The sequence below is a fragment of the Pagrus pagrus genome (genome assembly GCF_965226575.1).
Source record: "Pagrus pagrus genome assembly, contig: HAP1_SCAFFOLD_36, whole genome shotgun sequence".
Taxonomy (NCBI): Eukaryota; Metazoa; Chordata; class Actinopteri; order Spariformes; family Sparidae; genus Pagrus; species Pagrus pagrus.
This window is the reverse complement of record NW_028175427.1, coordinates 112548-126537: the sequence shown is the minus strand read 5'-3', so window position 1 is coordinate 126537 and position 13990 is coordinate 112548. Positions and strand designations below refer to the sequence as shown.

General features: G+C 41.7%; 1 protein-coding gene across 2 annotated transcripts; it reads right to left on the bottom strand.

Moving 5' to 3' along the window:
- Positions 1-416: 416 nt before the first annotated feature.
- On the bottom strand, positions 417-2232 carry LOC311253708 (uncharacterized protein). 2 transcript variants are annotated; one of them, XR_014621824.1, is made up of 2 exons: positions 1923-2232; positions 417-1617 (listed from the first exon to the last, which is right to left on the bottom strand). XR_014621824.1 is itself a non-coding variant. In XM_084384199.1 (2 exons), exons 1-2 carry the CDS (start codon positions 2073-2075, stop codon positions 1090-1092), a joined length of 624 nt encoding a protein of 207 aa, XP_084240325.1. In that variant the 5' UTR covers positions 2076-2232; the 3' UTR covers positions 417-1089. The 2 variants fall into 2 exon arrangements, 1 of the variants encoding a protein (XP_084240325.1); XM_084384199.1 differs by having other exon boundaries at positions 1980-2232.
- Between the last annotated feature and the right edge of the window lie 11758 nt (positions 2233-13990).

Genomic DNA, 13990 nt, shown 5'->3' with positions numbered 1-13990 from the left:
GGTTTGAACAATAGGAAAACAATGGATTGTGGTGCTGGTTCTGACCCCGAGGGAACTTTACATGTGTATAATTACAAATACGACAGACCACAACCGTATAACTAGGAGTCCATTATGCACATTAGAGAGCAGAGAGACACCAGGAGGAGAATTGATGGCCAGAGGAGAGAGAAATTGAGCTGTGGTGTCAGGACAGTCAGTGCAGAGTTGGTCAGAGACTGGTGGCTTAGCTTACTGTATACGCATTAGCTACGGATATGCTTACATCACAACATCGTACAGATTACTACCATGTATCATGCAATAAAAAAACTAGTATTGATTATCTAATACATGTCGGAGTACTGATACTTACCAATGACAGAATATATAGAATATTTAGATTGACTACAGTAACATTATGACACAAGTTTGGTGAGAGAACATACATTTTATTAAAAACTGACTCATGAAAGTCATGACGTCAATTCTTCCCCTCAACAGCCAGCAGATGTCACTATTTTGACTGTATCGAATGCTTCGAAGCAGTGCATCATTTTCCAGGCAACTTTGTCAAAGTGGTTCAGTGCTTCAGAAAGCTTCGGTTTCACCACCACTAGGCAAAAGTTGCAATGATGGCTAAGGTGACCCATTCAATGGGTAAAATAATAATAAATAAAAGTCAGATAGCCAGCTTTACAGTGTCACATTTCATTGATTAATTTGGTTTTCCTGTTCAACCACTAGATGGCAACACCAGACATAAAATATTCATACTATTCAGTATTTTTTGTATAGCTAGGCTATTTAAATGTCTCAAATACAATAAATTTGGTTCCACAATAAAACACACATTAACAGATACATTGTCATCTAATAGTTTGCCCATGAAATCACATTTAGCACAGTCTACAATTTATAGCCATCATGGATGCCATAGCGATAATCAAATCAAATTACACTATCATCAAAACTGTAATTAATCAAAATTTTCCAGAACATATTCAGTTTATATTTGGCTGGCAATATGCAATCAATACAACTATTTACAATTCAACATTTGGAGAGTACAACATAACACAACTCACCATTTAAGAACACACTCACTCATCACTTGTATTGGAATTTAGCTCGCCTCTCTTTCAAGCAAGCAAAGCGATCAATCACCCTCTCATTGAAATCAGGCATGTTCCTGACAAGTTCCCTCTCCATGGAAAGCAGGCCCAATGCATTCAGACGTTCCTGTCCCATTGTATTTCTCAGGAATGTCTTGAACCTCTTTAAGGTGGAGAAACACCTCTCAGCTTCAGCTGTTGTCATTGGAGTGATTATGAGGATGTTCAACAGCGCCACAGTCTCAGAGAAGGTTTCCTGGAGGTTGTAGCTCTGTAGAACCTGGTACAGAGCCAGTGCACTGCAGGAGCCCCTGAAGTCTGGACTTTCGTAGATGAGAGAAAGCTCAGTCCTGAGCCTCTCCTTGTGTAGCATGGGGTATGCCCTCATGGTGGTATTCAGAGCCTCTTCAGGGAATGTTTTCAGATGCCGGTCAAACAGCTCTGCCTCTAGCAGCACGGCACTCACAAGGTAGCTGGTGAAGGAGAACCTGTCTTTGGCATGGCCCAGGATTGTTTCACAGATCTGTTAAAATGATAAAAATGTATAGTCAGTAACACACAATTGTAAAAAAAAAAATTCTACTGGTGTTGGCATGAATGTGGCCATGATCTACTGTATCTACTGTCTCACAGTTCCAAAGTATGCATTTTATTATTCATGCAGACTTATTACTGTATCCTTGTGTGAGTATAATGGACAAGTAATGGGTGAGTAAAACAAATGACTACCATCCATTACTGAATTACTGAAAAAGAGATTGTGACTTTATCACTTGGTTCCAACACTTGAGTATGCCTACATCATTGGTCAGTAGTGAATGCAGATACCTCTTTTGACAGCCTCTGCTACTCTTGTTCATAAGGCTCTCCTTGATCTTGTGGTACCTGGTGCTTCTTGCTGCTGCTGTTGAGAGGAGCTTTGGTCCCTGAAGGGAGACAGATCAAAAGTGTGAGAATATGATGACAGTATGTCAATGCCATTATCAATAATTACTCTCTTTAAAAAAAACAGTAATACTAGTAAGTAATAAAAAATTGCCGCGAAACTCTTTCATTCACCAATATTTTGTTATGATACGCTAGTGCTATTCCCCTCTGAGTCCGGGGGTTAGCGGTTATCAACACCCGGGGTCTGTAGGTTGACCTACTGACCTCTGACCTGGACGATATCATCTCCGACCGCTGCCCGGCTCATTCTGATAATAGTCATTCCGCTTCGGCATTCGGGTCCATTTTTAGTGCAACTAGCCAGAGCTTTAGTAAGTCTAGGTTGCGGAGAGGAAGCTGAACTTCGTCCAGCTGCTCATTTTGTTCAGACAAGTCGGACACACGCAGAAACGAACCGTAGCATTAGCGATAGCAACAAGGCGCGCCGCAGTCGGAGATGACATCATCCAGATCAGAGGTTAGTAGGTCAACCTACAGACCAACAGCTAACCCCGGACTCAGAGGGGAATAGCAGTAGCGTATCATAACAAAATATTGGTGAAATTAACGAATTTTGCGGCAGATAATGTGTTATTTAGAGGCTACATTGCACTGCCCTGTGTACTTGCATTATACAGATATACGCGGCTCTCAGCTGGATCTAATTTCGTTGGAACGACTTGTAATGACACCAAAGTTATCTGGGTGAGTAAATGATCGTATTTTATGCTAGAAATAAGGTCCAGATTGTAAAAAACGGTTATTATCCATTAATAATCAAAAGAAATATACCATCTGACCCATTTAAAAAAAAAAAAAACAGTGTTATGAGTATGAAAAGCCTCAGAGTTATCAATGTCCTGTATCAAATCATGAATGCTGGCAGTGAATATGCCAACAGCTTCCTCCTTGTTGATCTTCTGGAGGGATCTGGAAAGGGGAGCCGCAGCAGACGAGGACAGGACAGTGCTGCACTCTCGCACTCTCAGAGAATCCATGAGGAGCCAAAAATGCTGACAGACATGAAAGACATATGTGAAAGGCAGAAGATTACAGTACATAAATAACACAAGATATACAAACTGAAATACAAGTTATGATACTTTTTCATCAGAAATCACAAGAAGACCCTTACCTGCTTTATTTTTGCACAAGTTCCCTCCTGCGTCTCAATGTTTCTTTCCGTTGGAGTTACTTACTTCAGTTTCTCCACAACAGGCTGAGCAGTTAGTAAATAGAGACATAAGCTGGCTTTGGCACACAATGAACTTGTCAGTAGCCCTGAAAAAAGAAAATTACCTATTAATTTGCACCATGACACATCTTGGGCTGTGCCTGGAAAGCTAGGATAATAAGAGGTCAATCTTTATACAAATATGTAACTTAATACATTCAATGGTTGGTTTACTACATATACCCTTGTCCAACCTGCAATCCCATACAACAGCTCTGTCACAGAATGTGTTCAAGTGTGTTAAAAATGGAGGTCAGATAGTGTTGGAGTTGTACCGCCTGTATGCATATAGATAGCATATATAACTCGAAAAATTGTATTTCCTGCGAAAATACAGCGTGAATGCTGACGGCTGAAGTGATTTCGGAAATCTGCTGAATGTGCTGGAAAACACTTGCCTAATGCATAAAAAATGCATACAACTATGAGAATGAATGGTCAAGAATTTGCAGAAAAAGCTGTCTTTTTTCAAAAGCTGAAAAGTCAAAGGCGGAAAAGTAATAGGTTCAAAGAGCTTAAAAAGCTGAACATTTTGATAATTGGATGGTTTCTCTAGCTGAACATGAAGCTGAATATTTGAAAAGGATGAAAAGGCTGAAAAGCTGAAAAGTAATAGGCTGAAAGAGCTTAAAAAGCTGAACAGTTTGACAGCCAAACAGTTTCTGTAGCTGCATATGCTGGAGCAATAGCAGAACCAAAGTTGAAAATGTCCCCATAAGAATGAATGGGAAAACACCTCCCAAACTCCTGCAGGTTTAGAAAAAAGTGTAATGGTTATGGCCAAAATATGTATACAGTGAGTAACAGGAGACATTGCTGAACCATGTGATGTCTTTTTTATTTCTGTAAAGTGAAAAATGAGGGAGCCAGAGCGAGAGACAAAACCGGTACCGTCTGCTCCACTCCAGAAATTTAGGCTCAAAGTTAACACTGCAGCTTATGGGGGAGTTGCTGGAGTGCTTGTCGCTCGAGGGCTTCTACAGCCAAAAGTTTAAGTCCTACATCTGAAATAAGAACATCACCTGAAAGCCAACAAGATTTCCTACATTTCTATGTATATATTGTCTATGTGAAGTAAAAGCTGTGGGACCCAAATCAAGATGAAGAGAGTTTTTTCTCAAGTTTTTGCAGCTGCTCTCCACTCTAGCGATGATGTCACCCACTCTAGCTCACGCAAATGTTATAAAACAAGACTTACAAGTGGCTGTTCACGTTCAGCTGAGTCTCTGTCTGATCCGTTACTGTCTCCTGCCGGGGCGGCAGCACCAGCAGCTGCTGACAGACAGCGGTCCGGATGAGGCTGTCGGCACCGAAGGCACCGCACCGCACCGGGGGTTGGAGGGGAGAGGGGGGCGGGGGGTCGCACAGTTCTTGCTTCGGAATCCCAGTTGAACTCCATCAGATCGCTGGAGTGATAATCCTCTGGTTTAAACTGAGCGACACACAACCGAGTTTTTCGTAGCTGACGCAGAGGTCAAGCCCCGTCTCTTCAGCTGCACAACACGCACCCAGGCACGGAAGATAGCACCGTTTTTTTTCTGGTGGACCGGTGGACTCGATGTCGTGACAGGCTGGAGTTTGTGAAACCACCACAAACTGAATAATTTACCATGTCCATGATAACGCAATCCAAACCTGCTGTAAACACACTGACTCACGATAAGACGACCGCTCTGACAAATAGCCATCTGCTCCCACACTAAGCTATGGCAGCTGCTAGCATACAACTCCCTCTTGTGACGTAATATGACGCGATGTTGGAAAAAAAAAAAGAGAGAGACAGAGAGAGTTTTTAGGCGCTGTGCTCACTTTTTCGGTTAAATTTGTGCTCTTGTGTCTTGAAAAAACATTTCAAATCCTCACTCAACTTTTCAAATGGTATTTTTCACACATTACATTTATTTTGTAAACCAGTATAACCTGCAATATGAAAAATCCTTAGGCACACTTGTATTGGGGGGTCAACCACCGTGCAAAATTTAGGGTCTCTAGGGTCAAAGGGGGCCATTTAAGGCCAAAAAAGACATGTAAAACTGTTTAACAAAAATATCAAAACTTTATTCTAAATGAATACGATTTGAGTATGTTGCTCAGCTAAAATTGTAATACAAGAACATTTTGGTCCCATAATTGGAGCGTTCTTCGCTTTCCTAGTGGCCAGCAGTTGTGAGCTTTTGGAATAGATAACAAGTTTCAAGTCATTCAGTTTGTTGGAATGGTGAGCCTCATTTGGTTTAAAAATGTGAAAGTTTGAAGGCCCGCCTACCAAAAAGTAGATGTTTAATCAAAGCCAAACCAATGCTTATCTACTCATCTGGGGCTACAGAACAACATATCAAAAGCTCAGACTTCCACGACCTCTATAAAAAAAATGCTATAAATTTGTCAGTATGTCAGAGGGTGTAACACCCTTGGGTTTTTGAAAAGGACCTTTTTTCTAAATGACTTATATTTTGCTTTCGTATTCTTGTGTAGGGGCCCCAAGACAACCTCCATGCAAATTTTGGGGTCTCTAAGGTGAAAGGGGGCTGCATGGCAGCCAAAGAGACAGGGGGTATTAAAGGTGAAAAAACAGGATTGAAGGGATTTAGCCAGATTTTTATGTTGCTCACTTATAAGTGTCATACAAAAATATTTTTGTCCCATAATGATTAGAGCTTTCTAAAGCTACTTAGCTTTCCTATTCAAAACACTCTGTACACATTCAGGATGACAAACTCTGTTATTCCTCTTAATCTGCACACAAATGCACCAGTCTGCTTCGAGTCGGATTATGCTGACCACTGGGGCATACCTTTTATGCAAGAGTGTTACTGTTCTGTGCATGTTTAAAATACTTTTATTAAAACATGTTACTGTATATCCTACTGTATAGCCTCCCCTTTCACCCCCTCCATGCCCCCGGCTTTACTGTGCGGTCCCGGCCGGTGGAGCCCCCGCTGCACCATCCACCGGGCCGCCGGTAATGCTCCACTGTCACACCAACTGGGGTAAAAGTCCTCGCAGACATTTCATGGGACACATAAATAATCAAAGTGCACGTGCAGCTAGTGGAAACGAGCCAGGAAAGAGCATGCATGACAGCGTGACGTGAGCATTTCCTCAGAATGATTGACATGTTGGAGGACAAATAAGATGATCCACCCGGGGTGCTGCATTTGCAATGTTATAAAAGGTTGGCCACCAGAAAAATATCTATGACCCAGTAGGATTACAACCTATATGGACAAGCAAGTTAATTTTTTGCTGGAAATCCAATATGGCCACCACAATATTAGCCCCTGTATAATTGAGGTGAATAGGGCAAAAATTTAAACTAAGAGATATATCCATGAAACTTCACAGGTTGATCACTGACATGAATAAGAACATCCTTTGTATTGGAGGTTTCCATGAATATATATTTAAATATGCAAATAGGGCATTATTTGATTACATTTGCCTTAGCCTAACCCTAACACTGTAAAGTAACTCGGATTAATGGGTAGTCGGACTTTTGGGTGGTCGGACTGACGTATGCTCCCCCAATTCTGTATGGAGGCAATTTCCCGAGCAGCATCAGAAATCTCTCTAGTGAGAGGGAGAAGACAGACTTCAAAGCTAAGGCTGTTAAGAGAGGACTCAGGGTGGGGGAGGGGATGCCACCATAGGATGCCACTCAACAGGCTTAGAAACTGACCTTCAGTGTCACTACAATGAGCTGCCAGAGCTAAAATATCAGTCTTTCCTAAATATTGTCTCAATATTCAGCCTTCCATGATAAGTCATTTCTTACAAGTTACAAAATTTAATAGAAAAGAAAAATTCTAATTGTATTTTTTATTTTATTTTCAATAGTAATTTAAATATACATATCTGGTATAAAATATGTGAAAATCCCTATTAAAGATAAACAGCATTTAAAAAGTTCAGACTTGTGCTGCTCTGTATCTCAGATTGAATAAGTGCCATACTACATGCTCCTCTGAAAGTTCACAGTCAGGTCAGGTGCAAGTCAGGGTGGGGGAGGGGAGCTTTCAATGCACCTGCACCTCCAAACTCCCTCCAAAAACACTGCTGCGTTCAAGGCAGGCAGGAATTACTGATTTCCTGGAACTGAATAAATAATGATTATTAATACATGTTTAACTTCTTAATCCCTTTATGATTTGAAATTATTTGAAGATAAAAAAATATTTTAACTCATTTTTACTAATCAAAACCATCCCATGGCTTGCATGACTGAGAATATTAAGATTATTTCATTTTTAATAGGCAGTTTTCGTAGTATTCACTCTGCTTAAAACTATATTTGAAGTAATTATTTAATATGGGAGTAATTACCTCAATCTGTAGTATTTTTGCATTGAAACATTTGATAAAAGTTTCCTTTCAATTTGAGGCCATAACAGTAGTGAAGTTTCCCACTGCCTGTGAATGCAATCGGAGAAGCGGATCGTGCAGAGAAGTTGACTGAGGACTGGAGGTATGTTTGCGATACTATTTTTTTTAAATTAATTTTTGCATGTTATCTTGTCGACATTCAAATTACCCCATTTACTAAATGTTTGAAACCTTAATTACTATCGTCTATTGTATCCTCGTAGCATGAAGTCCGCGAATAAAGCCAAGCCGTATTAGGTCGATTGTAAAGTTACAAAATACATAAATTACGAGATTGAAACAAACAGTGAAAGTGATTCAGATTTTAATGATTAACATCTGTGATAGACTGCCATGAGCTGTTCTGATGGCACAATCCTTTGTGCATATGGTGGCATGCAAGGTTAGCCACAACCACTAGCCACAGCTGTAGTCACCATGGATTTTATTTCAACCAGTATGTAACAAATTACATTTCCATGCTCAACGCTTTTTTTTTTAATGTCGACTTACTCGATTGTGATTTTATACAAAGACGTATTGAAAATGTCAAGATTAAACTCTGCAGGGGACGTCAGCGCCGTTTTGGGAGGAACGCGCATAGTCAAAAATGACCTCCTAGTGTTTACCAAACCACACCTTGACCTTGTTGGAAAGCGTCATGAGGTCAAAGAAAGATGTGAATGAGAATTCAAAAGGACTGAACTGTCTGCGGTGCTCAGAGAATCCGACTACACTATGTCTTCGGGTGTTATTGACATGGTCTGCGAAGGAACAGAAGCACATGGCTAATTCATATGCAAAATAATGTCATCAGACTGTTCGGACCTTCTCTTGAATTATAAACTGTAATTATAAACTTGAGAGGCAGAAGAAACTTTCCTGGAGAAATATACTTAACCATGGGCGAAACTTTAGTTTCAGAAGTGGGGGGGACACAAGTAGGAACGGCAAATTTGTGTACGCATAGCGCGTGTTGTGTTCTGTAACGCTGTTACGTTGGAGTGTCACTAGATGGCACCACTGAATAAGACAGGACTATGTATGTAGGTGAAGAGAAGAAGAAGGAGCTGTTGTTATGAAGCTGTACTTCCTGCTGAAGATGTTGAGTAAAGTCCCTTGAGCTTACAAGTTGGTTTTCATTCTTCACTACACCACAGTGCGCTCGATTTCTGCCTGCGTAGAGCTTAAATCATGCCATTTCTATTTAACCCTAGCCTACTATTTTGTCATTAGCCATACTGCCAGTGGCGGAGCGTGGGTCTCAGCACAGAGAGGGAGGAGCATTCTCGATGGGCCCTTGTGATAGTTATTTAAACATTGCATTTATTCCATTATTTAAACATGCTAGTCACACTAAATATTTCTGCAGAAGACAATGCCACAGATCACCCCCTCTGACACACACACACACACAGGTCACTGTCTGAGTCAGTGGCTACCATGTCTAAGCCATGTAGCTACCATGTTAATTGTAGACTGTCTGTGTCCATTTAATGTTTGTGTTGTACCAAAGACATGGTAGCTACTGACTCAGCCAGACATCAACCTGCTTGAGCTTTCAGCACCATAGACAGTGTTGGTCACAGACTGACAGTCAGACACAAATCAACTCAACTCAGTAACCAATCACACAAGCAGCTCCATGGCTCCATGTTGTCCCTGTGTGATGTTCAGGACAGGTGAGGACAGTCTGAGGACAGAGAGCTCTGAGGTTGAAGTTTATAATTATGAAATGCACCGTGAGACTGTGACAGGTCTGTACGTCTTGACCACATGTCAGCTGTTCAGCTGTAGTAGAGGAAACTCCGCTGTTCTCAGCTCCACCGCAAGGAGCGCTTTTATTTTTATTTTTATTTATTTTTTTAATTTAGCTCCGGTAGCGACCCGGCTGAAATGCATGAGGATGCGCGGATCCGGTGTATTTATCAAGGCTTGGTCATCCTGCTGAGGCACCGGGTTGGTTTGAGCTGCGTTCATGAAGCCAGTCTTTAATCTCGCGTCTCCAACTTGTTCAGAACGCTGCTGCCCGATTTTTAACAGGCACGTCCAGGTGTGAACACATTACCCCTGTGCTGTCGTCACTCCACTGGCTTCCAGTTCGTTTTAGAATTGATTTTAAACTTTTATTGTTTGTTTTTTACTCCATTAATGGCCTGGCTCCCTCCTACCTGTCAGAGATTTTAACTGTCCGCGATCATGGCAGGGCCCTCCGTTCTTCCGGCCAGCTCCTGTTAGAGGTACCAAGGTCAAGACTTAAACAGTGGGGCGATCGTTCTTTTGCTGTCACAGCTCCCAGGCTGTGGAACAGACTGCCCCCTGACATTCGCACCACTACTGACCTCAGCCTTTTTAAATCGAAGCTGAAGACACACTTTTTTAGATTGGCATTTAACTCTGACTAGGGTAGTCCTGCTCTTAGGTGTACTTATTTTGCCTGTTTTTTACTTAATGCACTTTTGGAGGGCCTTTAACACCCTGCAGCACTAGTAGTACTTTCTTGTGTTTTCTTGCAGCACTGTAGCACTTTCCTGTGTTTTTTATGTATTGCTTTTATGTATTATTTTATTGTTTTGATGTAAAGCACTTTGGGTACCGTCTGGCTATTGTAAAGTGCTATACAAATAAAATGTGATTGATTGATTGATTGATTAAGTTAGAGGCTACTTTCAAACTCGTTACTCACTGGTCGTCAGCGTTTTAGCGATCGTACAGCCTGAGGCCAGTATACAACAGGTAACGGTGTTGTTGTCTCTTTTCACCTCCTCTCTTCCTTGTGTGATCAGTGCGCTGCATACACGTTTTAAACAGAGATGGCTAAGCGCCTGGTTTAACATATTAGTTAGCTAACGTTAGCTACAATAGTGTATAGAGTAAAGTTAGAAATACCAGTAATGACTAATCAACTCACATTTTCTTTCTTCCTTTTTAGTCCCGTTCCAAATAAGGACTTTAAGTTGAGCTGTCGGCTCCTTTTCATCTTTTTGCTGCTGTGCCGCGTCCTGTCTGTGTCTTTGATTGAGCACGTAGTGTGAGGGGGGCTTCCGAGCGGTCAGTTTACGCAGGGTTTCTTGTTGTTTTGCAATTACAGCCTGTGCCTACTGTTAGTTTTCAAAGTGTAAAAAGTGGGGGGGACAAAAACATGATTTTGAAAAGTGGGGCGGACATGTCCCCCCTGTCCCCAGTGGAAATTGCGCCCTTGTCTTCATAGCAAACAAGTTTTTACCTGGAATTTAATTCATTAAGGGTGAAAACTGGCTTATGTCAAAAATGAGCCTTTCAGAGCGAGAGGAGCCTATTTTTGTCTAAGCTGCATTTCACTGAAAAAAGGTCTTTCAAAGAAGTTTTCTAGCCTGAACAGGTTGAATTTGGATCTTCTTCATGGCAAAGGAGTTTTTACCTGGAATTTAATAGATTAAGGGTGAAAACTGACTTATGTCAAAAATGAGCATTTCAGAGCGAGAGGAGCCTGTTTCTGCACTGTACAGTAGCCTAAGCTGCATTTCACTGAAAAAAGGTCTTTCAAACAAGTTTTCTAGCCTGAACTGGTTGAATTTGGATCTTCTTCATGGCAAAGGAGTTTTTACCTGGAATTAAATTCATTAAGACTGAAAAGTGGCTTATGTCAAAAATGAGCGTTTCAGAGCGAGAGGAGCCTGTTTTTGCACTAAGCTGCATTTCACTGAAAAACGGTCTTTCAAACAGGTTTTCTAGCCTGAACTGGTTGAATTTGGATCTTCTTCATGGCAAAGGAGTTTTTACCTGGAATTTCATTCATTAAGGCTGAAAAGTGGCTTATGTGAAAAATGAGCGTTTCAGAGCGAGAGGAGCCTGTTTTTGCACTGTACAGTCGCCTAAGGCTGAAAAGTGGCTTATGTGAAAAATGAGCGTTTCAGAGCGAGAGGAGCCTGTTTTTGCACTAAACTGCATTTCACTTAAAAAAGGTCTTTCAAACAGGTTTTCTAGCCTGAACTGGTTGAATTTGGATCTTCTTCATGGCAAAGGAGTTTTTACCTGGAATTTCATTCATTAAGGGTGAAAACTGGCTTATGTCAAAAATGAGCATTTCAGAGCGAGAGGAGCCTGTTTCTGCACTGTACAGTAGCCTAAGCTGCATTTCACTGAAAAAAGGTCTTTCAAACAAGTTTTCTAGCCTGAACTGGTTGAATTTGGATCTTCTTCATGGCAAAGGAGTTTTTACCTGGAATTTAATTCATTAAGGGTGAAAACTGGCTTATGTCAAAAATGAGCATTTCAGAGCGAGAGGAGCCTGTTTCTGCACTGTACAGTAGCCTAAGCTGCATTTCACTGAAAAAAGGTCTTTCAAACAGGTTTTCTAGCCTGAACTGGTTGAATTTGGATCTTCTTCATGGCAAAGAAGTTTTTACCTGGAATTTAATTCATTAAGACTGAAAAGTGGCTTATGTCAAAAATGAGCGTTTCAGAGCGAGAGGAGCCTGTTTTTGCGCTGAAAAGTGGCTTATGTGAAAAATGAGCGTTTCAGAGCGATAGGAGCCTGTTTTTGCACTGTACAGTCGCCTAAGGCTGAAAAGTGGCTTATGTGAAAAATTAGCGTTTCAGAGCGAGAGGAGCCTGTTTTTGCACTAAACTGCATTTCACTTAAAAAAGGTCTTTCAAACAGGTTTTCTAGCCTGAACTGGTTGAATTTGGATCTTCTTCATGGCAAAGGAGTTTTTACCTGGAATTTAATTCATTAAGGGTGAAAACTGGCTTATGTCAAAAATGAGCATTTCAGAGCGAGAGGAGCCTGTTTCTGCACTGTACAGTAGCCTAAGCTGCATTTCACTGAAAAAAGGTCTTTCAAACAAGTTTTCTAGCCTGAACTGGTTGAATTTGGATCTTCTTCATGGCAAAGGAGTTTTTACCTGGAATTTAATTCATTAAGACTGAAAAGTGGCTTATGTCAAAAATGAGCGTTTCAGAGCGAGAGGAGCCTGTTTTTGCACTAAGCTGCATTTCACTGAAAAAAGGTCTTTCAAACAGGTTTTCTAGCCTGAACTGGTTGAATTTGGATCTTCTCCATGGCAAAGGAGTTTTTACCTGGAATTTAATTCATTAAGGCTGAAAACTGGCTTATGTCAAAAATAGACGTTTCAGAGCGAGAGGAGCCTGTTTTTGCGCTGTACAGTAGCCTAAGCTGCATTTCACTGAAAAAAGGTCTTTCAAACAGGTTTTCTATCCTGAACTGGTTGAATTTGGATCTTCTTCATGGCAAAGGAGTTTTTACCTGGAATTTAATTCATTAAGGGTGAAAAGTGGCTTATGAAAAATGAGCGTTTCAGAGCAAGAGGAGCCTGTTTTTGCACTGTACAGTCGCCTAAGCTGCATTTCACTGAAAAAAGATCTTTCAAACAGGTTTTCTAGCCTGAACTGGTTGAATTTGTGTGGCGGAGCGCTGTTGAACGCCCGTCATTTCCTGACCGGCGCGCTCTCTCTCTCAGAGAGTGCCGGTGGGGCGCCTCATTGTTCCGGCAGAGCCAAGCTCCTTATCACCTGTTTCCCCGCCGGCCGCATGTCGCGGTCCAGCAGTGACATAAACTTTTTACCCTGAACTCTGTTCTCCCCTCCGTGGGTTGTCGAGGGTGCACACTCGGCGCCTACGCGACACGTACACACACACACACACACACACACACACACCTACACACATGCTCACCTGCTGTTGCTGCGGAGGTCTGTCTCGGGTTCACGGGCCGAACCGAGGCAGTTCCGGGCCACGTCATAAGTAGCGCACTGTGGCGTGCTTCCATGGGTCAGGCGACCATGGACTAAACTATGTGTGTTAATTGTTTTGAAATATTGTTAATGTATGTGTTCTGTGGGAAAAGTGGCACAGCCATATGAGGGGTTATTAGTGCCACAGTACTGGGGTTATATTTAAAGGGGTTCTGTTAGTTTTGTGCTTTGTTTCCCAGTTTATGTTTCTTAACCCCTGTGTTTTGTTAATTGGTTTGCCCGGGGGAGGGGCCAAGGGGTTTTTTAAAGAGAGCTCGGCTCACTTGAAGGAAGGATTCGGCTGAGTGGCATGTGGATAACAGTTGCTGCCTGTTCCTTGTAAATATTTTTTTTACTCTGTCATATTGTAAATATTCCTGCGTTTTTTTTGTTGCTTTGCCACCTGTGGGTATTTTTGTCTTTGGGTTTTTGGTGTAATAAAAAGAAAATCACCAAACTAAAGTTTGCCGACTGGGCCATCATCTTTCCAAACCAGCGTTTCAAAGTATCGAACCCCGACATTTGGTGTCAGAAGTGGGATGGCCAGTCGACGAGGGCGCATCCGGTACACAGGAAGACGGGTACTGGGTTGCGCTCACAAAAGGAGGAACCAGTGCAGGACAAAGATGGCGAGGAG

Bases quoted from the DNA above. Each gene is read 5' to 3' on its own strand.
- LOC311253708 (XM_084384199.1), bottom strand. From the start codon at position 2,075: ATGGCATTGACATACTGTCATCATATTCTCACACTTTTGATCTGTCTC. The intron at 1,618-1,979 runs GTACCACAAGAT...TCATTTTAACAG, and splicing joins GCAGCAGCAAGAAGCACCAG to ATCTGTGAAACAATCCTGGG.